We start from the raw sequence: 25037 nt of genomic DNA on the forward strand, positions 1-25037 counted from the left end.
AGCCAACTTGATTGTGGTAGATAGTCTTTTTGATGTGCTGCTGGATTCTGTTTGCCAGTATTTTATTGAGAGTTTTTGCATCAATGTTCATCGGGGATATTGGCCTGAAATTTGTGGTTCTTGTTGTGTCTCTGCCAGGTTTTGGTATCAGGATGATGCTGGCCTCATAAAATGAGTTAGGGAGGATTCCCTGTTTTTCTATTGTTTGGAATAATTTCTGAAGGAATGGTACCAGCTCCTCTTTGTACCTCTGGTAGAATTCGGATGTGAATCCTTCTGGTCCTGGGCTTTTTTTGGTTGGTAGGCTAGTAATTTCTGCCTCAATTTCAGAACTTGTTATTGGTCTATTCAGGGATGTGACTTCTTCCTGGTTTAGTCTTGGAAGGGTGTGTGTTTCCAGGAATGTATCTGTTTCTTCTAGATTTTCTACTTTATTTGCATAGAGGTGTTTATAGTATTTTCTGATGGTAGTTTGTATTTCTGTGGGATCAGTGGTGATATCCCCTTTATCATGTTTTATTGTGTCTATTTGATTCTTCTCTCTTTTCTTCTTTATTAGTCTGACTAGCGGTCTATTTTGCTAACCTTTTCAAAGAACCAGCTCTTGGATTCGTTGAGTTTTTTAAAGGTTTTTCATGTCTCTATTTCCTTCAGTTCTGTTCTGATCTTAATTATTTCTTGTCTTCTTCTAGCTTTTGAATTTGTTTGTTCTTGTTTCTCTAGTTCTTTTAATTGTGATGTTAGGGTGCCAATTTTAGATCCTTACTGTTTCTGATGTGGGCATTTAGTGCTATAAATTTCCCTCTAAACATTGCTTTCACTGTGTCCCAGAGATCTGGTACATTGTGTCTTTGTTCTCAGTGGTTTCAAAGAACTTATTTATTTCTGCCTTTGTTTCATTATTTACCTAGTATTCATTCAGGAGGAGGTTGTTCAGTTCCCACGTACTTGTGTGGTTTTGAATGAGTTTCTTAATCCTGAGTTCTAATTTGATTGGACTGTGGTCTGAGAGACTGTTTCTTACGATTTATGTTCTTTTGCATTTGCTGAGGAATGTTTTACTTCCAATTATGTGGTCAGTTTAAGAATAAGTGCTACATGGTACTGAGAAGAATGTATATTCTGTGGATTTTGGGTGGAGAGTTTTGTAGATGTCTATTAGGTCTACTTGGTCCAGAGCTGAGTTTAAGTCCTGAATATCCTTGTTAATTTTCTGTCTCATTGATCTGTCTAATATTGACAGTGGGGTGTTAAAGTATCCCACTATTATTGTGTGGGAGTCTATGTCTCTTTGTAAGTCTCTAAGAACTTGCTTTATGAATCTGGGTGCTCCTGTATTGGGTGCATATATATTTAGGACAGTTAGCTCTTCTTGTTGAATTGATCCCTTTACCATTATGTAATGGCCTTCCTTGTCTCTTTTGATCTTTGTTGGTTTAAAGTCTGTTTTATCAGAGACTAGGAATGCAACCCCTGCCTTTTTTGCTTATTCCTCCATCCCTTTATTTTGAACTTATATGTGTCTTTACACGTGTGATGGGTCTCCTGAATACAGCACACCAATGGGTCTTGACTCTTTATCCAATTTGCCAGGCTGTGTTTTTTAATTGGGGCATTTAGCCTGTTTACATTTAAGGTTAATATTGTTATGTGTGAATTTGATCCTGTTATTATGATGCTAGCTGGTTATTTTGCCCATTGGTCAATGCAGTTTCTTCATAGTGTTGATGGTCTTTACATTTTGGTATATTTTTGCAGTGGCAGGTACCATTTTTCCTTTCCATACATTTTGCTTCCTTCAGGAGCTCTTGTAAGGCAGGCCTGATTGTAACAAAATCCCTCAGCATTTGCTTGTTTTAAAGGATTTTATTTCTCCTTCTCTTGAAGCTGAGTTTGGCTGGATATAAAATTCTGGGTTGAAAATTCTTTTCTTAAGAATGTTGATATTGGCCCCCACTTTCTTCTGGCTTGTAGGGTTTCTGCCAAGAGATCTGCTGTTAGTCTGATGGGCTTCCCTTTGTGGGTAACCTGACCTTTCTCTCCGGCTGCCCTTAACATTTTTTCCTTCATTTTAACCTTGGGTAATCCGACAATTATGTGTCTTGGGGTTGCTCTTCTCGAGGAGTATCTTTGTGGTGTTTTCTCTATTTCCTGAATTTGAATGTTGGCCTGCCTTGCTAGATTGGGGAAGTTCTCCTGGATAATATCCTGAAGTGTGTTTTCCACCTTGGTTCCCTTCTCCCCGTCACTTTCAGGTACACCAATCAAACATAGGTTTGTTCTTTTCACATAGTGTCATATTTGTTGGAGGCTTTGTTTGTTCCTTTTCATTCTTTTTTCTCTAATCTTGTCTTCACACTTTATTTCATTAAGTTGATCTTCAATCTCTGATATCCTTTCTTCTGCTTGATTGATTTGGCTATTGATACTTGTGTATGCTTCCTGAAGTTCTTGTGCTGTGTTTTTCAGCTCCATCAAGTCATTTATGTTCTTCTCTAAACTCGTTATCCTATTTAGCAGTTCCTGTAACCTTTTATCAAGGTTCTTAGGTTCCTTGCATTAGATTAGAACATGCTCCTTTAGCTCAGAGCATTACCCACCTTCTGAAGCCTACTTCTGTCAGTTCATCAGACTTACTCTCCATCCAGTTTTGTTCCCTTGCTGGTGAGGAGTTGTTATACTTTGGAGGCATTTTGGTTTTTGTAATTTTCAGCATTTTTGCGCTGGTTTTTCCTCATCTTCATGGATTTTTCTACCTGTGATCTTTGATGTTGGTGACCTTTGGATGGGGTTTTTGCATGGGTGTCCTTTTTGTTGATGTTGATGTTATTGCTTCCTGTTTTTTAGTTTTCCTTCTAACAGTCAGGCCCCTCTTCTGCAGGTCTGCTGGAGTTTCCTGGAGGTCCCCTCCAGACCCTGTTTGCCTGGTATCACCATGAGGCTGCAGAACAGCAAAGATTGCTGCCTGCTCCTTCCTCTGGAAGCTTCGTCCCAGAGGGCACCTGCCAGATGCCAGCCAGAGCTCTCCTGTATGAGATGTCTGCTGAGAGCTGTCCCTGTTAGGAGGCACAGGGGTCAGGGACCCATTTGAGGAGGCAGTCAGTCCCTTAGCAGAGCTTGATCGCTGTGCTGGGAGATCCACTGCTCTCTTCAGAGCCAGCAGGCAGGAACATTTAAGTCTGCTGAAGCTGCACCCACAGCCACCCCTTCCCCTAGTTGCTCTGTCCTAGGGCAATGGGAGTTTTATCTATAAGCCCCTGACTTGGGCTGCTGCCTTTCTTTCAGTGATGCCCTGCCCAGAGAGGAGGAATCTAGAGAGGCAGTCTGGCTACAGTGGCTTTGCTGAGCTGTGGTGGATTCCAACCAGTTTGAACTTCCCAGTGGCTTTGTTTACACTTTGAGGGGAAAAATGCCTACTCCTGCTGCCTGCTCCTTCCTCTGGAAGCCTGGGTAATGATGGACGCCCCTCCCTCACCAAGCTCGAGCATCCCAGGTTGACTTCAGATTGCTGTGCTGGCAGCAAGAATTTCAAGCCAGTGGATCTTAGCTTGCTGGGCTCCGTGGAGGTGGGAACCGTTGAGTTAGACCACTTGGCTCCCTGTCTTCAGCCCCCTTTTCAGGGGAGTGAATGGTTCTGTCTCATTGGTGTTCCAGGTGCCAATGGGGTACAAGAAAAACCTCCTGGAGCTAGCTTGGTGTCTGCTGAAATGGCTGCCAGTTTTGTGCTTGAAACCCAGGATCCTGGTGGTGTAGGCACCTGAGGGAATCTCCTGGTCTGCAGGTTGCAAAGACCATGGGAAAAGCATAGTAGCTGGGCCGGATAGCACTGTCTCTTACCGCACAGTCCCTCATGGCTTCCCTTGGGTAGGGGAGGGAATTCCCCAACCCCTTGCACTTCCTGAGTGAGGTGATGCCCCACCCTGCTTCTGCTTGCCCTCCATGGGCTGAACCCACTGTCTAACCCGTCCCAATGAGATGAGCCAGGCACCTCCATTGGAAATGCAGAAATCACCCTCCTTCTGCATTGATCTCACTGGGAGCTGCAGACCGGAGCTGTCGCTGTTGGGCCATCTGGCCAGCTGCCTGCCTTTCTTTCTTTCTTTCTTTCTTTCTTTCTTTCTTTCTTTCTTTCTTTCTTTCTTTCTTTTTTTTAAATAGAAACAAAACATAATTCAGTTGGTCACATGATAACATATACTATTTGCTATTAAAACCTGGTAATAATCAGGCTGATTGGCACATTCAGTTGTAACATCAAGAACATCATCATTTATGCAGAAGGTGTACTTGAAGTAGAAAAGTAGGCTCTTAAATGGAGATACGGAATGTCTATGTAGATCAAGTGTGGCGGCTCATTCCTGTAATCCCAGCACTTTAGGAGGCTGAGGCAAGTGGATCACTTGAGCTCAGGAGTTCGAGACCAGCCTGGGCAACATAGTGAAACCCTGTCTCTGCAAAAATATAAAAATTAGCTTTGGCATGGTGGCACACACCTGTAGTCCCAGCTACTCAGGAGGCTGAGGTGGGAGAATTGCTTGAGCCCAGGAGGTCGAGGCTGTAGTGAGCTGATATTATGCCACTACACTTTAGCCTATCTCTATCTCAAAAAACAAACAAACAAAAGAAATGTATATGTAGCTAATCATGTAAGATGTAAACCAAAAAGTGAAGAAAATTATATACAGACATAATCCAACCAGCTCTTTATAAGCCAAAATCTTCTCAGATTGCTTAATTTGATAGGTTTGAAATCTCATACTCAAGTTTAATGAAGACTGACAGAGATATTTTAGATAGAAAACATTAGGTGCAATGCCAAAAGGCATTGCAAACTCAGGCATAACTTAATCAAATATGTGGCAGTCAGCGCATAGTGTACCTAAGATGTCCATTGAGCCATATAGTGGGATTGCTGTCTAAGTTAGAAGATCTGTCTTATGTGAAAATGTCAACCGGAGAAAGGCAAGGGTGCAGAGAGGCATGGAGAAAGGGTAGTGTGCAAGATCCTGTCCCATATTTATAAATTAGAATTTAAGTTCTAGTTCATAAATATAATTTTCAAAAGTTGAGACTTTAGTTTATAAGAACAGAATAAACGTCAATACTATGTTTAGATATATAAAATGCCATTACTATTATCATTGCATTCTTCTGCCCAAAAAGACAGTATTGTGATATGCTGGGAAGGCAAGTTAAAACAATAGAAATAAAAATTGAATAGGAAAAACAATGAAACTTTTTCTAGTGTGCTGTTTATGGTAACTGGCTCGAGTGTAAGATTTTAACCTGCACTCTTTACTGGCTTCTGTTAAATTGCACTGAAATATTTTGTGTTGTAAACACACCAGGGTAGTTGGACATAATTCAAAGAAAGCAATCAGATTTGAGAAGGATTTAGAAAAGAAAAGTGTGGGGTAGAATAAAAAGAAATAAAAATAATGCCATAGACATTGAAGAATAAAAAATAAGATCAGAAGTTAGTCTTCATCAAAAAGGTTTGGGTGATGAAATAAAATGGAATTGAAGTCTTCAAGAAAATCCAAGGAAAAAAGTTATCTGATACTGAAGAAGTAACAAGCAATCTAGCTTCCTGAGTTATTTAAAATTAGGCTGAATAAATCACCAAAACTAATATATAGTCAAAGAAATAAGAAAGAACAATCATTTTCTCATATCCAATTTCTCTGCATACTTTTATCTGTTGTAACTAGAGTTTTGCCTTGTTTATAATCAGAGAAGGCCTATTACTGTAAAGTATATTTTTCCACTAGTATTAAATAATTCACTGGTATTGTGCATTACATTTTGTGGAGAATAATAATACTAATCAGTTTCTTCAAGCTTATCATCAGTGTTCCTACCGAACACCTCCTAAACCATTAACCACTGTTAATTTTCTGTTACCATAGATAGTAACCAATCAATAATTAGCTTTTAATAATCAAATGTCAGAATAGAGCCTTAACTTAAAGCTCTGGTTGATAGTGTTCATTTCCATTAAAAAAATCATTCTTATTTCCTGAAAAGGGATGTTCTTGTCAGATTGCAGATAAGCATACAATTTCTCAAATAAAATTATAAAAATGATCTTCATAACAAAATCCAAGTGAGATGTAACTTTCTTTAGGAAAACTTGATTCCTTATACTGTAGTCAGAATCGATTTGCATTCTCTTATATATCGAAAGAACTTTGAGTTTTTAAAATCAGATTGATGGTTTTGAATTAGCTGTTACAGCAACGTATTACAAAATCCCAACAGAACTTCCTTCTCAAATAAATCTCGTCCCTGCTACTTCTCTCACTTAGCTACCCTGTTCTCTTCCCTGGAAGCAAGCAATATAACCTTTCTTGAGTATCCCTCTTGATATGGTTTGGCTCTGTATCCCCACCCAAATCTCATCTCAAATTATCGTCCCATATGTTGTGGGAGGGACCTGTAATCCCCATGTGTGGAGGGAGGGAAGTGATCAGATTATGCAGGCGGTTTCCCCCACGCTGTTCTCCTGATAGTGCACGAGTTCTCACAAGATCTGATGGTTTTATAAGTGTTTGGAAGTTCCTCCTTCATAGCACTTCTCTTCCCTGCCACCTTGTGAAGAAGGCACTTACTTCCCCTTTGCCTTCTGCCATGATTTTAAGTTTCCTGAGGCTTCCCCTGCCATAGGGAACTGTGAGTAAATTAAACCTCTTTCCTTTTTATAAATTACCCAGTCTTGGGTATTTCTTTATAGCAGTGTGAGAACAGACTAATACAGGTCCAGAGATATTCCTCAGTACACAAATTATTATACTGTGTACATATGTAATTTGTGTGTATGTGTGTGTATATATATATATATATATGTATATATTCCTTTCTTTGAAAAATGGCAACAATCTATACACACTTTATTAAAATTTGTAGCTTGTGTACAGACACACGTGTAAAACAAATATATATTTTAAAGAATATTTTAACATCTGGTGAATGTCCTTATCAATATGTAGAAGAAACCTCATTGTTTGTTATAGGTGCATAGCATTCCACTGTATACAAGGCCATGCCTTATGTGGTCTTTGCCTTATAGTAGACATTTATTTTGTGGTCCTAATTATAAGAATTAGGAAGACATTAATTTTGTCTTCCTAATTATAAGAAATGCTACAACAAATTACATAGAAGCAGAATTTCTTGATGAAAGATTTTATCCATTGATAATTCAAATAGAAATTTCCAGTCTTTTGTTTCCACTAGGAATGTACTCTTTCTTCATTCAGGTTGGAGTCAATCCCTGCACATTTCACCTTACTCAAATTTCTTATCCTGATAAAATATATATGCTTGTACAGAGAGATAGATGATGGGTTGCCATTTGCAAAGCCAGGGGAACCCTAGTTTTCAAGCCACTCCAAATTTTGAGGCAAAATTTGAAATTAAGCCATGTTTACGAGAGACAAGACAATGTGATCTGGCTATAGCTTTTGACCTCTCAAATGTTTGCCTTTCCTCTCCAGTCTTGTACTCTAACATTGAGAGCTAGGATCTGGGGAACTGGGATCCAACTCTCTCCTGTTTAAATATTGTTCTGGTCCACAGGCCTGAGATTGGGACCTCAGCTCCCCATCCCTAGTTTCTGTCTGATAACCCTGACTAGCATCCCAGCACTCCTAATCAATGGCTCGGGTCATTATTATGGGGAGGGAAGTATTTTAAGTTGTAATCTTGACTATGGACATTGGAAAGACTTAAATAACATTTCACAGACCACTGGATGGCTTTTTAGTTCAACAACTTTAATTAAAAACCTGAAGACATAAATCAACTTAATGTTATCTTAAGGAACTTGGTTAAAAGCAGGTTGACAGAGGGAACATTTTATTCAAAATGTGATCCTAAGACTTAGTGTGCTTTTCCAAGAAATCTGTTGATCTTGGCTGTAAGAAATTTCAAGTCCTAAAAGAGAAGTAATACTTTTAGACAAAGACTAAATGTATACTTTTATACAAAGATAATTTTAATCTCTTTCAGGTTGCATTTCTTAAAACTGCAAAATTTGCTTGCTTCAGAAAAAATGAGGCCTTTCAGATTGAATAATATAGTGAATTTACCATTAGCGAAAGTGACACTGAAATAGTCATTTTCACATATTTACAAAACTTAAGCCTATATTTAAGAACACTGGAAAGGAAACAATTTTATTCAATCAAGATAGTATAGGAGTTCTAAAATTTGTTCAGATGGAGGGACACTGTGTTCTTTGATAATAACATAAAATAGAGTTATAAAATTCAGTGTCTAATGATGAATTATGGGCCTTAAAGAAATACTGTTATAAAGTAGATTATATTGTAAACCCATAGGCAACAAGTTTTTAAGAAAAATGTATGTAAAATACTTAATTGAGAAACCTCTAACATTAAAATATTTTTCTTTTTTTTGCTGGAATACTAAAGAGCCAGCTTGCAGAGCACTGATGTTTCAAAAGAGAAAAAGTTCATCAGAGCTTTTATTAGTTCATCATGACTATTATTGGCTGTTGCTCTAATAAGCTTTTATTAGAAAACAGGTTAGCAATTAGTTCTGCAAAATTGAGCACATAGCTTTGAACTTGATGGTTCTGCTCTGTCTCTCAGTCTGATAAATATATATGAATATATATATTTTTCATCATTGGCAACAAAATATCACTTTGGTCAGTACTTTCCTTAAGGGCTTGGAAATAAAACAGTGCATTTATTAAATTCCTTAGGGACCATGACCTTCAGGATATCTCTTCAAACTCTCATGGCTTTAGGAGCAGACACTTGGCATCTTAAAGGTTTTTAAAACAGAACCCCAATATCATGAAAAAAGAAATAGAAGACGTGTAGATTTGGAAAATCAATTTGTTTCACTAATACCTGAATATTAAGAAGGGAGTATATGCTTTGAAAAACTTTTCCAGAGCATTCACTCTGATCGTAAAGATCAGTATGGATCACCATGCTGTGTAAAGTTAAAAAACATTGCACTGGGTGTTTGAGAACAGGCACTTAGAGTTGCAATCAAAATGAAAACAAATTAGTGCAATTAATTTACTGATTTATAATATCCTTTTCCTTTGTGGTGATTGTTTAAAATATTGTGGTCTCATAAATAACTGGTTTGAACTGCTCTATTTCTGTCTTACATTATTGCAAGAGCTTCTTACAGTCTTCCTGCTTCTCTCTTGTGTCTTTTCCCTTTCAGGCTTGCCTCAACACAGCAGCCAGAGGAATCCAGTTAAGCCTACGGCACATAAAGTCATTCTTCTTTCAAAGCCCACCACATCTTTCCCATCTCATTTACAGTGAAAGCCTGAGTACCTATAAGCCCCCACAAGACCCTCACTCTTTCCTCTCTGGCTCCTTTTACCTAGTCACTGACCTCTTCAAAGGTCTTTAGAGACAGCAGGCATGCTCTGCCACAGGGCGTTTGCACCTGCTTTCCCTCATACTTCCCCAGACATCCTCCAGGCTGACTCCTCTTATCTTTGGGATCAGTGAGGCTTGTTACCATCTAGGAACAAATCCCTGCCTCATTTATTTTTCTTTGTTATCATCATTTGCAACATACTGAATGTTTTATTTACTGTTCTTATTTATTATCTCCCTCCCCTACAAGAATTTAAACTCAGTGAGGGCAGGGGCTTTTGTTTGTTTTGCTCACTATTGTATTGTTAGTACTTAGAAGAGAGCCTGGTACATAGAAGATGCTCAATAAAAATTTTCTGAATTCTTATAAGAATGAACACTAAGTGCCTCTGCCTTCATACAGTGCCAGTGCTCCAAAGACCACCAGGTGCACACCTGCAGTTAAATTAGTTGGCTTTATTTGTTATTGTGGGAAGGGAGGGTGCACACCATGGGAAGCCATGGGGTGTCTCAGTAAGAGGGTATTAGGAGGAAACTATCATATGATTTAGGTTTTGGCTGGGTGATTTGGGGAAGAGTCTAAGAAGGCAGGGATTTTCTCTAGATTAGATGTTGTCAGAAAGCAGAGGCGTTCCTGTGATTGGGTAAAGAATAGCAGTCATTCATTCAGCAAGAGAGAGGGATGTTTGGTATTTTGTGGGTTGCACAGTGACCTTCTTTTCTGATCTTAGACAAAATTTAAAAGTGGTGTGGCTTTGTCTCATTTTATTATGGTCTGAGAGTAAACTTGTCCAGACTGGTATTCTGTGACATTGTTTAAGAGAAGCATTATGCAGCCTAGCTGTGAGTGTAGTACTCACAGTTTCTGAATGCCAAGGGTTGCTCTTTTTATTATTTTAATTTATCACAAGCAAGTAAGCTTCTTTGGGGAAGGAGTGAGAAGGGTGATAGGAATAAGTAGGGGATGGGGATAGAGTCTTTTTTGCAGACTCTTGTAGCTGTACATGGTGGTCCTGTCTCCCTCAAAAGAACATCCCTCCTGCCACCTTCTTCACTGTCTTCTTCACTGTCAGGAGGAAGGGGCAGTGATGAGGTGAGGTCCTTGAGCCGACCTGAAATAGGCCCTGTCTGTTTGCTGCTTTTGCCACATTTGTCTCTGGTCAGGGTAAGAAGATTAGAACTATGAAACCAAGGTCAACATAGTAGCAGCTAAACCTTCCTCACTTCCTTCCACTAGAGGAGGAGTCAGGAGAAAGCTACTTCCCTTTACCTATGGCTTTAATGAGTATGTCATTTCATTGAAAATCATTTGTGCAGGGGCCTTTAAAATGTCTTCACAGAAGTTTCCTTGTTGAAGGAAGGGAACTAGTCCTTCATATATGTTCCCAGAATAGACCTTACTTCTAAGAAGAGAAACCTGGGCGATCAAATTTAAGGGACAAGTCCAGGTTAAATTCCTCATTCACTTCTACCTCCAATATCTTGCTAACCCTTTCTAAACATTGTCATTTAGAGGTTTGTTTACAGGAGCACATTTTCCTAGGCGGATTATGGAAGGGGGAAGGGAGAAAGAAAAGGAAGGTTGCTATCACTGGTGACGCATGGTTAACTGTGGATAATTGCACAGGTTGCTATGCTACAAGAACTAGTCAAGATAAGGCAGAGCTCAGCGGTGGGGATTTTAATGGCATAGGTGGGGTGAGGGAATGAGGTCTAGGGAAGGTCTGAAGCAAAGGGCGCTTTTGGAAGGGTAGGCTTGGTTAGGTTCCTTGGTGAAGGAAGGACAAGAAAAACAGACAGAGATTGCATGGTGGGACAGGCAAGGGAAAACAGTATCTGAGAGGGGTCACGTGAGGGGATCTCCTCCCAACAAGCCATATTTAACTAGGGCACACCAGTGCCCTGACCTGGGTACGTAGGAAGCAGAAACCTGACATACAGCAAGCAGAAGATACAGGCACAGGATTTTACTTATTTATTTTGCCTTTTTTGGTCGTGCACCCACACATTTTATCAGGAGCTATGTCTGCCATCTGCCATGTAAGCTGCACCTTCAGTTCACCAGAACAAACAGTTCACCAGTTCTCTTTCAACTCCAGTGTCTTCCCTGTGACACTGAGAACAATAATAACATTCCAGGATAGGAGAAGAGAATTGCTTGGTAACTTTGTAATAAATGAACCAGGATGTTCTATGGTGGTGATGAGGGAGCTGACCAAAGGGGAAACAATAGTCAGTGGAAAACTATGTTTTGAATGAGACCAAAGCAGGAAGTGTCTGGCAGGATAGATTTTTCATTTTTTGGTACACAAATGTAGTCTTTTCTAATAGAACTGAATTTTAAATTTAAAGGAAAGCTTCTTCCCCCTTCTATTAATGAATGCATATGTAAATCTATTTTTCTTACCTGGAGGCAAAATATAATAAAAAATCAAAGAGAAGGGGAAGTTTTGAGTACCACAATTTTTCTTACTCATAAAACTAGATTCCCTTGAAAATACTATTCTCTTCAAATCGTAATTTAGAGCTGCAGTATGATATATTTCATGCTGCTAAGTGGGGTAATCTTACTCAGCTTTGTGCATGGAGTATATTTATTCAATAAATGAAAATATCTACCTCTATAGCTCTTAAAAACTGGTGTTTTGTGTTTATCCATTTACTTAGGACTTCTGAAATGTCTTTGGAGGAAGTTTTGTGAATTACTTGAAATTTTTTTACAGCAGTGTCGAAGGCTTGAGAAATACTGTGAGGTTTGGCTGGTGACACCTGGTGGTTAAACATGATAATTATACACAACATGTAGCACAGGCTTTACTACAAGCCACAGAAGCGCCTTGTATTGGTCTGTTCTCACACTGCCCAAGACTGGGTAATTTATAAAGAAAAAGAGAGTTAATGGACTCACAGATCCACATGGTTGGGGACCCCTCACAATCATGGCAGAAGGTGAAGGAGGAACAAAGTCACGTCTTACATGGCAGCAGGCAAGAGAGCATGCGCAGGGGAACCACTTTATAAAACCATCAGATCGCATGAGACTTATTCATTACCACAAGAACAGCATGGGAAATCCCGCCCCCATGATACAATTACCTCCCACCACGTCCCTCCCATGACAGGGAGAATATGGGAGCTACAATTCAAGATGAGATTTGTCCGGAGACACAGCCAAACCATATCAGTTCTCTATCAATCAGAGTTCCTGGTTGTAAGTAACCAAAACAAACCTTGCTTACTTGAGCAGAAAGGTGGTGTCCCATGAGGACAATGCCTCCACTTAACAGTAACATTATGGGCATCAGGTTCAGGTTCTGGATGCCCCAGCTTGCTGCTCCTTGACACTGGAATTTATGTCACCACTGGCAATGTCACCTCAGCCTCCTTGAATCTCAATATCCCAATTCAAAGCCTAGATTAGGATGTATCTAATTGGGCTGACCACAGTCATAAACCAATACCAAACCTTCAAGGAAGGCTGGGACATTTTGGCTTATTTAATGAAATATGGGCATTGCCTTCCAAGATACTTATGGTGCAGAATTAACTACTGAGGAAAGGGGTCTGTATTCTGAGCACACAGACAAGGGACAGATGTCTCCTAGACACCTTAATCTCACTATGCATCAGGCATAACCACAATGCATTTTCATCTTAATGACACACAAGACTGCAAACGTTTTATGCCATCAAACCCTTTGATGAGCTTTTACAAAAATAATTTCATAGTAGTTTTACAAAGAGATGACTAAAAAATAACTTGACAAAGTAGCCACTATCGTCTTCCCTCTTCTACTATCCAAACACCTACCTATCTTCTCTTTCTCTCTCTCTCTTTTTTTTTTTTTTTTTTTTTTGAGACTGAGTCTTGCTCTGTTGCCAGGCTGGAGGGGCAGTGGTGTGATCTCGGTTCACTGCAACCTCCACCTCCCAGGTTGAAGCAGTTCTCCTGCCTCAGCCTCCTGAGTAGCTGGGACTACAGGCACGTGCCACCACGCCAAGCTAATTTTTGTATTTTTGGTAGAGATGGGGTTTCACCATGTTGGCCAGGATGGTCTTGATCTCTTGACCTTGTGATCCGCCCACCTCGGCCTCCCAAAGTGCTGGGATTATAGGCGTGAGCCACCCTACCTCGCCCTATCTTCTCTTTCAACTCCAGTGTCTTCCCTGAGACATTCTGTTACACCAGGGGTTTGGTCTAGGTCTTGTTGCTTGCTGCATAGAAAGCCAATCACTGAGTCAAGGAGTATTGCTGGGGAGGAAGGCCTTATTTGGTTGCTGCAGCCAAGGAGAATAAAAGATCAGTCTGGAATCCATCTCCCCAAGCAACTAAAATTTGGGGTCTATAAAGTAGGGAAGAAAAGTAACTATGTGTGGGAAAACAGGAATTAAGGAGGGGTAAGAAAGAGGAGTTGGTCAACAGGCGAGTGGTCCGTTAGGCAATCAAAATGAGTGAGGCGTCTGGTGTCTCATTGTTTAGATGTGATAATCTGGTAAGTTTCAGTTCCTTGAAACATTCTGGTAGGCTTGATGGTTGGTTTACCGAGAAAGGAACCCAGATAAGACAAATGTAACTTTCTTAAGTTTTACCCTGGGAGGGTCAATTTCCAAGTTTATTCAAAAGAAACCCAAAACATCTATTCTTTGGGACAGTTGGGCTGGTTTTAATTTCTTGCCACTCAATCACTTTCCTTTCCATTCCTACCTACTGCTTACTCACAGAAGTAATTGCTCCAATAAATTATCATGTAGTACTTGTTATGTATTTTTATTATTTAAATTTTACGTCACCTTGCCTTCCATATAAAGTGACATCAGGCAAGCTTTCTCATCTCTCTAAGCCTCAGTTTCCCCATTTGTAAAATGGAAATGTAATTATAAGCCTTATGTAGTTATTACAAGTTTTAAAAAAATAAATATTTACAAAGCACTTAAGCACAATGCTTGGGATTTGATGAGTTTTCCAAAATGATGGTGAATATTATTTCACATCTTTATCTGATAATGAACTCCGTAAAGGCAAGGACTACATCTTATTCATTTTGTTTTCTGGACATAGGGTCTGGTGCTCCATGAATGTTTGTTGAATTGCATTTCCTGCCCCTGAATAGAAGCTAGGTCTCTACATACGCTTCTATATCTCCATTTATTTATAGGCCTCTTTGAGACCTTTAAGTGATACACTTTACAAATAGACATATGTAATAATAATATCTATTTATTATTTGAGTCTTTTTCCTCAAAACTATGACTAACAGAAAATTAAATCTCTCCACAGGTCTTCTAGAGTGCACTAAAGCAGAAGATAACATAAGATTTTTATCTTACCATGAAAGTATTATCTGAAGGACATTTAAGGCTTTGTGTTGTTCAACCAGTACATCTCACTTCATGGCTCCTTATATTTTTTATTCTAAAGTCTATCTCTTGTCTAAAACCTGCTCAACTTCCAATTTATCAAAGGAAACCTTTTATAGCTGCTTGGAATGCTCCAACAGATCAGTGTTTGATAAAATATAATTTAAGACTAAATTTGAAAATGTTTCCTGTGATTGGAAGCCCACTGGCCAAGGCCAGGGGGCAAAATGTCACTATATTTTATGTCAACAGATTGGGATACTATCCGTGGTATACATCACAAGGGGTCCCCATTAATGGGGGTCTCCCACAGAACATAAGTTTACAAGTACATCTGGAAAAAGCTGACCAAGATATTAATTATTACATCCCTTCTGAAGATTTCAGTGGACTCGCTGTTATAGATTGGGAATATTGGCGACCACAGTGGGCCCGGAACTGGAACGCAAAAGATGTTTACAGACAGAAGTCAAGAAAGCTTATTTCCGATATGGGAAGGAATGTGTCAGCTACCGACATTGAATATTTAGCTAAAGTGACCTTTGAAGAAAGTGCAAAAGCTTTCATGAAGGAAACCATCAAATTGGGAATTAAGAGCCGACCCAAAGGCCTTTGGGGTTATTATTTATATCCTGATTGCCACAATTATAACGTTTATGCCCCAAACTACACTGGGTCATGCCCAGAAGAGGAAGTCTTGAGGAACAATGAGCTCTCTTGGCTCTGGAACAGCAGTGCTGCTTTATATCCTTCTATCGGTGTCTGGAAATCCCTTGGAGACAGTGAAAACATTTTGCGCTTCTCCAAATTTCGGGTGCATGAATCCATGAGGATCTCCACCATGACATCTCATGATTATGCTCTGCCTGTATTTGTCTACACAAGGCTAGGGTACAGAGATGAACCTTTATTTTTCCTTTCTAAGGTAAGAAGCTTCTTGTCCAATGGTGGGGTATTTCCTCCTTATCTCTAAAAGGACATTTCTTTGTTAATTATGTTCTTTGAAGAATTGATTTCAATTAATGGTCTGTTATATAGGAGCATAATCCTTCCTTGACTAGTCATGTGTTTAGACTCTTCATTTATGGAAACTGAATTTTGCTTATCTTATTCATTATTATTCTCTTAAGGAACAAAGTAAGGTGAGAAAGGGTTAAAGTAGATACCAGCAACGACTACATTTCCTGCATACCAACTTTAACTGTACTCACTTACAATCGGGCATTTTGGAAGGTTATTGAAATGATCGGCAGTGAGCAGGTTAGACAATTAAAAAGGATGTTTTGAAATGGAGTGTTTGCTCATACATGTGGAAGCAGAATCGTCTAGCCAATTAAACAAAAAATTCTAGGGAACGTAGTGGGTATTTTAATCTTTGTTTTGTTTTGTTTTGTTTTCTTCAAGATGGAGTTTTTTGCTCTTGTCACCTAGGCTGGAGTGTAATGATGCAATCTCGGCTCACTGCAACCCCCACCTCCTGGGTTCAAGTGATTCTCCTGCCTCAGCCTCCCAAGTAGCTGGGTTTACAGGTGCCCACCACCACCCCTCCACCAGCTAATTTTTGTACTTTTAGTAAAGGTGGGGTTTCACCATGTTGGACAGGCTGGCCTTGAATTCCTGACCTCAGGTGATCCACCCGCCTCAGCCTCCTAAAGTGCTGAGATTACAGGCATGAGCTACCGTGCCCAGCCTAATCTTTGGATTTGGATAATCTTGTGTAACCTTCCTACACTGAGAAGACTCGGGACTTGTGGAGGGCTTCACATGTGTGATGCAGTGATGTTTTAAGGTATTGCTGGATGCCAGTGGTTTAATATATTTTAACAGAGGCATTTTTCCTTTCTCCACCATTACAAATTTCAACTCACCAATATCTGTTAAAGACGTTCTGAGTTCTAGGCATCCTAAGGAGGAGGCATAGAAAACACCCAGGTGAGGGCTCTACAGTGACCAGGTATCTTTAGAACATAAATGGAGTGTATTCATCAGAGGGAGAAATGATGGATATGTATGAAATATGGCAAATACCATACCTCTGACATCATTCATGAGGTGAAGGAGGAAGGAAAAAAAGTCTCTGTTGTGAACTTCTATTCATACCACCCAGAAAAATCAGTGAAAAATAATTGACTGAAGAATAATAGGAAGTCAGTACTGTCTGAAAGATTTTAAAAAGTTACCTAGGCCGGGTGCAGTGGCTCACTCCTGTAATCCCAGCACTTTGGGAAGCTGAGGCAGGTGGATCACGAAGTCAGGAGTTTAAGACCAGCCTGGCCAAGATAGTGAAACCTCATCTCTACTAAAAATACAAAAATTAGCCAGGCGTGGTGGCGGGTGCCTGTAATCCCAGCTACTCAGGAGTCTGAGGAGAGAATTGCTTGAACCCAGGAGGCAGAGGTTGCAGTGAGCCGAGATTGCGTGCGCTACTGCACTCCAGCCTGGCCGACAGAGCAAAACTCCATTTCAAAAAAAAAAAAAAAAAAAGAAAGTTACCTAAATCTTTACAAAATAATCTTGACTCTGGAATGGAATCAAAATTTAAATACCAGTTTTTTTTGTAAAACGTCTTTTCTATATTTGACTCAATAAAGTTCCTTTCTTTAGTGATAATAAATTGACTTTTGGAAGAAACAATAAACTCTAAGGGACAAAATGTTCATTTCAAAAGATGAATTTAGACTACTGGGACATTCTGCACATTCTGTGAACCTGGTATAAGCTTCTTTTTCTAGTAGCTATAGCCACGGAAATGCTTTCTTTCCTCTCAGGAAGAAAGGAGCAACAGTTTGGGTTTCATCTCATTCTGCACTCTTTTTTTCTGAGTGGCAAGCTATTTCCAAGTGTTTTAAACTATAAGTGTACCCACCATTGTACCCTATTGACTTTAAAAATCTGCCCATAATTTTTTTTTTTTAGATGGAGTTTCCCTCTGTCGCCCAGGCTGGAGTGCAGTGGCGTGATCTCAGCTCACTGTGACCTCTGCCTCCCGGGTTCAAGTGATTCTCCTGCCTCAGCCTCCGAGTAGCTGGGGTTACATGCATGCGCCACCATGCCCAGCTAATTTTTGTGTTTTTAGTAGAGACGGGGTTTTACCCTGTTGGCCAGGCTGGTTTCGAACTCCTGACCTCAAGAGATCCACCCGCCTTGGCCTCCCAGAGTGCTGAGATTTTAGGCATGAGCCACTGTGCCCGGCCCCGCCCATAATTTTTTAAAAGCCTGATATTCATTTGTATCAAACTCTTAATGACCATTAATGGCTTCCATTTCTGATTTTCCCAACAGTATCTGAATTTTAGAATGCACACACACATACAGTTAAGATTACAAAAAAGATTCACTGGTAAGCAGCAAATCTCTTAACCTCCCTGGACTTAGTGTCTTAGTGTCTTCATGTACAAAATGGGACAATATTACCTGCCCTACTGACCTAGCAAAAGTATGATGTAAATCAAATGAGAACATGCATATGAAAACTTGAAGCTCTACAGAAACCTATGTGATATGGCTATTACTTTTTTAACAGCCATCAAAGCCTTAAACTTAAACATGGGGTATTTAAGAGTGGAATCTCAGGCAATACCTATAGCGTGGGGAATATAGAGGTGGTCAAACCTCATTTCACACAGAAGATTGCCTGTATTATTTACATATAAATGCAACCTAGACATAACCTGATGCTGTGCTTTTAAAGCATTTATTATTTATTATTAGTTTTTCATTTTTATACATTTAGGGGGTGCAAGTGCAATTTTGTTACATGGATATATTGAGTAGTGGTGAATTCTGGGCCCATCACCCGAAAAGTATACATTTTACCCAACAGGTCATTTCTTATCCCTCACTCCCCTCCCACCCTTGCACCTTTTGGAGTCTCCAACGTCTATTATTGCACTCTGTATGTCCATATATACCCATCGTTTAGCTCCTACTTATCAGTAAAAACATGTGATATTTTACTTTCTGTTTCTGAGTTATTTCATTTAAGATAATGGCCTCCTGTTCCATCTGTGAGATGTGCTTTTAAAAATTAACAACAGGAGTTTCCTTGCCTATAGATTTAAAGATATTTATTCTTGTCATTAATTCATGCTGTCTCTGGTAAGGCACAAAGGCAGCTCATTAGTAATGCTCCAGCTCCCCACAGTGGGCACCTTGCTTACATGCACTCTGGTAAGCATTAGGGACTGACACCGAAGTGTCGAGTGAATCCCCTGAGTAGCCCTACCCTCTGCTTCTGAAACCTTGATTCAGGTCCAAGGATCATGTGTAGGTGCAAAGAACCCTGTGCCACACTGGGACCTGGGAGGCTCATTTTCAGTACATCTACTTTGTTCCTTTCTTTTTCTGTAATGTGACAACACCACTGTGGCTCAAGCTTTTGGGTGGTCCCATTCTGTTCCCAGAGGCACTTTATCTGTGACTTTCCTAGCTGGGTAGTGCCCTTGCTTTTCTGATCCCCAAAACATAGCTGCTTTGTGATTCATTCAGCACTCTGCTGTCTGTGAGGTGACAGTGGACTAATTTGTTGAGAAACGATTTGAAAACTAATTTGGAAGAAACTGACAGCAACCTCAGAAGGTTTTCTCAGAAGGCTTTCACCAGAAACATCTGCCGCTTACATACTTAACTATAGGTCAATAACCTATAAAAATAAAATGTAAATGTTATATCCTTATTCTCCTTTAATGACAATGCCTTCGTCAAAAGGAGAGCTGTTGGGGATTTCTGCCTTGATCACACCATGTGATTACATGACACCATTTTCAGGGAAGTTTCAAAGTGAGCGGAGTGAGGAGTTCTGCTCCCTTATGTCTTTGCCCAAAGAGGGAGTGGACACAGACTCAGCAGAGTCTGCAGTCTTGGTACTGCAGGGATGGTTCCTCCTCTGTCCTGTTCATCGTGCCATTGACAATTTTCAAAATCCTTTCATTTATACTATCTCATTTGAGCCTCTCAAAACCTCCTCTCCTTCCTGTCATGTCAGCTATGACCTGTTCAGCAGATATTATAATCATAGGGAATGAAAATGGATGTTAACCTGAAAGGGAAATTAGTTTAAACCAAAATCTCTTTCCTTGTTGAAAGTCACAAGACAATTGCCCAGAAAAAAAAAAAACTGTAAAAACTGATATTGTAAAACCTTTAATTTTAGTGTTAGACAATAAAAGTGTCAGATAAAGAGATTTAGCTCTCAAGTATTGAGTGCCCAATGGCAAAATAGCATTTACAGTTCTGCTTTTATTTTCCACCAAATCACCTAATAACATTTTCTAGCATTTAATTGGTAGAAATTCACTCTTAAAATAAAAGGTGAATGCTTAGTATCCTAAAGAGTGGGGGAATGTGTTATAATTTAATAAACTAGGAAACCAACTACATACATTCAAATCTTAATTTGCTCCAGAAAACGGCCTAGATCCATGTTAATCTTTAAACACTAAAACAATAACCCTTTAAGATTATAAAATCAAAATTCTCTCTGCTAAAACCTTACCTTTGTCTATCTTAACCATATTGCAGAAAATTCCAGCGACTTTACCATGACTGGATGAGTCATAAATAAAGCCCATTAGGTCAGGTACTTAGAAATTAAACACACATAATTTCAGGGACAAATATAAAAGCTGGACCAAATCAGAGCCTGCAAGCCCTTAACGTTGCTTCTTTGCCTGGCCTTGGAATTGAAATGATATAAACCCATCAAAATAACTGTGGGGATGAAGTGTCACTGGGGCATGTTGCAAAATGGAAAAGGAACCTGGTTAACAGGATCGCATTTGGAGAAGGAAAACTTTTGGATTCTCTTTCCGGGGCACATACATATAACCTGGTATGAGGGTATGTGCCCCTGATTTATTTCAATTAAATAATTTCTGATAACCATTTACAGCCTCATTGTCTTCAATATAATATCCTGCATGGCAAAATATGTTTTTCTTTAAAAATATTTATATGTTTTTGCATATGATTACAGAGTGTGATTTTTGAGCATTGGTTTATTCAGCATTTGTGCCACTCTAAGAAAATAGAAAATAGTATCTAAGGAATATATGAGCTCAGTACCAGCCCTATCATACTGAACTCAGACTCTAATCCTAATCCCTGGTGGGTTTTTTGTTTTTTGTTTTTGAGGCAGAGTCTCGCCGTGCCATCCAGGCTGGAGTGCAATGGCACGATCTTGGCTCACTGCAACCTCTGCCTCCTGGGTTCAAACGATTCTCCTGCCTCAGCCTCCGAGTAGCTGGGATTATAGGTGCCCACCACCATGCCCGGCTAATTTTTTTTGTATTTTTAGTAGAGATGGGGTTTCACCATGTTGACCAGGCTGGTCTCAAACTCTTGACCTCGTGATCTGCCCGCCTCGGCCTCCCAAAGTGCTGGGATTGCAGGCGTGAGCCACCGCGCCCGGCCCCTGGTGGGTTGTTTTACATTCAAATTAATAATGAACTCTACTGTCTTCAATCTAGCAAGATCTAGTCAGCACCATAGGAGAAAGTGCTGCCTTGGGAGCTGCAGGCATTGTTATTTGGGGAGACATGAATTTAACTTCATCCAAGGTAAGTCAGTATCTTGAAGGTATATTTAATGTTTTTTATTAAAAGTATTTCTCTGCTTTCTTGGAGAGCTTACTCTAATAAAGCTCTCATGACCTGCATAGCAAACCAGCTTTAGAATAAATATTCCAAATCAGGGCCTGATACATAGAAAAGGCTAAAAAATATTGTGAACTTTTATAAAGATAGTAATCATAACACTGACATTTGATGAATATTTATGATGCGCTAAGGTTGTGCTAAGAGATTTTTTGAGTTGGATTTGCTCACTTACTGGTCATATGAGGTAGTGACTATCATCCTCATTTACAGATGATGAAACTAGAGGGAAACCAACTAGGTTAATAGCTATTTAGGATAGTTAGTGGTAGAGTTGGCATTCGCCACAGTTTGATGATGGACACCTTGCATTTAACGACTATAGAAAATGTGTTATATACTATTTTGAGAGGAAGAAACAGGTGGTAACTTTTTAATTCTCCACAATGAAGTTACTTTTTCTCTACAGAGAAATCAGCTGAAAATTAACAGCATTTAAAATAAGATTTATGGCTGGGCACGGGGGCTCACGCCTATAATTCCTGCACTTTGGGAGGTGGGTTCACTTCAGGCCAGTAGTTCGAGACCAGCCTGACTGACATGGAGAAAGCCAGTCTCTACTAGAAATATAAAAATTAGGCGAGTGTGATGACACATGCCTGTAATCCCAGCTGCTCAGGAGGCTGAGGCAGGAGAATGGCTTGAAGCTGGGAGGCAGAGATTGCAGTAAGTCAAGATGATACCATTGCACTCGAGCCTGGTTGAAAGAGTGAGACTCCATCTCAAAAAAAAAAAAAAAAAAAAAAAAAAAAAAAGATTTATATGGCTCTTCAAATTTCTCTCAGCTGGGATTTTTATTTTTTTTTTTATTCCAGGAAAGATTCCTAGTTTTCCCCAATCCACATTAATCACAATCTCTCTTCCATATTTCCAGATGTGGTTTGTTTATGTTTCTATAGTGTAACGCATTTTACCTTGAATACTGGTACCCTTGATACTTTTTGCTAAATTGAATTTTTTGGCAAGTCCATGATGATCTGATATTATTCTTAGAATTTCACAGTCTCAATTTGTTGCTACCGAGATAGTGTTCATGAAACTGTTTATGCCTATGCCCACATATGAGAATTAGGTAGAAACTGAGAGGATTAATTCCTGACTTTCCAGGTGTGATATTTCCACCCCAGCCCCTTGATGGCTCATCAGAAAAGCTTCATCAGGAAGGTGGGTGCACACAGGTGGCCTCTGTTTAGAACACGTAATAGGAACCATATACACAAAAGTTACTTAGTCATACAGGCGTTTCTGTGTTTGAATTGTATTAGAAGTACAGGACCCAGGACAGTTGATGGAAATTAACAGGAAAATCCAGAAGGCTATAATACTTGGTAGAATGGTGGAATAAGATGATTTGACAATAAATGACGGACTATGATTCAGGCTCTAACACAACCCTGGAAGGCCCCACATACCTGAATGGTAGCCTGAGGGCAGCAGTTCTGGTACATTCCTAATTTGGGTTTGTTCCTTTTCCTTTTATACCCATTAACTTGGGAGCTAGAAGGAAGAAAAAAAGAATGTAAATGGAGAAAAGCAAGGTCTCATGTGCTGATTCTGGGGGCCATTTGCAAGTTCAGTTGCTTAGCCTGACTGTAACATAGTATCCATCTCCTGCCCCTCAGACCTCTTCCCTTTCTGATTTGGGACCCTTGTTATAGTGCCCAGGAGCCTACAAGTTCAACAACTGGAACCAAGCCATTATGTTTTAATCAAGACCAAAAATCTGAGACATTAGAAGCTCTAATTCTATCAGTACCAGCGAGCAACACTAAAATCGATTTCTTTCTACATTTCTACCAGGGAGAAACACTAAAATCGATTTCTTCCTACATTTCTAGGCCAACTGTACAAAGGTGAAGCAGTTTGTGAATTCTGATTTAGGGAGCTACATAGCCAATGTGACCAGAGCTGCTGAGGTATGCAGCCTTCACCTCTGCAGGAACAATGGGAGGTGCATAAGGAAGATGTGGAACGCACCCAGTTACCTTCACTTGAACCCCGCAAGTTACCACATAGAGGCCTCTGAGGACGGGGAATTTACTGTAAAAGGAAAAGCATCTGATACAGACCTGGCAGTGATGGCAGATACATTTTCCTGTCATTGTTATCAGGGATATGAAGGACCTGATTGCAGAGAAATAAAGACGGCTGATGGCTGCTCTGGGGTTTCCCCTTCTCCTAGTTCACTAATGACACTTTATCTACTGCTTTTAGCAAGTTATCAAAGCATTCAGTTGTGAGATAATTGAGTTTAAAGGGAATTGTGTGGCCTCTAGCCTAGTCATTTAAAGAAGGGTGTAACTTACGACAATTTTTTTCTCTTATGAATTCTATTGAGAGGTATTATAAGTAGACATTATGTATGTCACTTAACATAAACAGAAACATGCTATTTTATTTGCCTCCAATCTGGCTAGGAAACCAGATCTGGAGTAAAGTCAATGTACACTTCCTCCTTATTGGAATATTTAAGTTGCTTTAAAACTAGTATAATTTAGTCTTTACATGAATGTACACACATAAAATTATACATGAAAATATTAAATTATTCATTTCAAAGTCTGTTTTTTCAAGTTGGAAATTTATTTAAGGACACATTACTAAGTAATCATCTGATGTAACAGAAGGGGTCACCTGGTCAACTGGTCCACTGAAGAGGACTAAATGTAGTTTCTATTCTAGCCACGGGTTCACACTAGGTTTCTGTTTCCCACCTGGACTTATTAAGTGCAGAACCATTCCTGGCATGGCTTCTCATGAGGGGCCGAAGACTGAGGTAAGGGGGAGCCATTCCCAACTTGCAAAGCACCAATTCTAAGATGGCACTTCGAGTCCTTCCTTCACAGACCCTGGCAGTCTGAATACTGTGAAGGCTTTGGGATAATATTCATGCTTACCTACGCTGACACTGCTGTAGATCTGGAAGCTGGAGCCATATTAGTAAAAATGCAGTTGGTGACTTTTGCAAGCAAAAATCATTATATAGAAAACATGACATTTAAGGGGTCCAAAAGTGCTATTGAAAAGGAGGCCTATGAGAAATGTTAGATATTTTTGCTTTCCCCTTCCCATGTATGACTTTTGAATAGTGAATTTAGAGTCATTTTGAATCTAATTTGAATCATGGTTTCACTTAGTATCTGGTTGTGTGACCTTGGGAAAGTTACCTACAGTCCCCATATTGTTATCTGAAATTTAGTAATATAACTCCTACCTCAATTAATTATTCTGTGGAGTAAATGGAATAACATAGCCCTTGCATACTTGGACTCTGCTGTTGATCCTCAACTGAGGTTTTTTTTTTTTTTGTAGTGATGGGTCTTGTTTTGTTATCCAGGCCGGTCTCAGACTTCCAGGCTCAAGAGATCCTGTTGCCTTAGCCTCCCAAAGTTCTGGGATTATAGGTGTGAGCCACTGCACCCAGCCTCAACCAACTGTTGATTACCAAAGTAATGGGAAAGTGCAGGATAAAACAGGGTCTTGGGCAATTTCTACTTCTTGATGCTATGTTCTGTTTAAAATCACTTATACGCATTGTGTTTTTCTCTTGAGAGTCATGTTTAATTGATAGGACTTCCTTCTTCTGGAGACAATCTACTTGAAAGGTAAACTCAAAATAAGTATGACGCTGTTGTAGAAGAAATTATAGTTG

General features: G+C 39.6%; 1 protein-coding gene across 2 annotated transcripts in view; it reads left to right on the forward strand.

Moving 5' to 3' along the window:
* Positions 1–23661, forward strand: part of LOC100582240 (hyaluronidase-4) — a 29064-nt gene extending 5403 nt beyond the window's left edge. The window contains exons 2-4 of one of the 2 annotated variants that reach the window (XM_003261268.3): positions 14653–15657; positions 21200–21289; positions 23224–23660. In XM_003261268.3, coding sequence (XP_003261316.2) covers positions 14704–15657; positions 21200–21289; positions 23224–23625 — 1446 coding nt within the window. In that variant the 5' untranslated portion in view covers positions 14653–14703 and the 3' untranslated portion in view covers positions 23626–23660. Of the gene's footprint in view, positions 1–14623; positions 15658–21199; positions 21290–23223 lie in introns of those variants that run through there. The other variant, XM_030826228.1, reaches the window with a different exon arrangement.
* The last annotated feature ends 1376 nt before the right edge of the window (positions 23662–25037 follow it).

Source organism: Nomascus leucogenys, chromosome 13, assembly GCF_006542625.1.
Source record: "Nomascus leucogenys isolate Asia chromosome 13, Asia_NLE_v1, whole genome shotgun sequence".
Lineage (NCBI taxonomy): Eukaryota > Metazoa > Chordata > Mammalia > Primates > Hylobatidae > Nomascus > Nomascus leucogenys.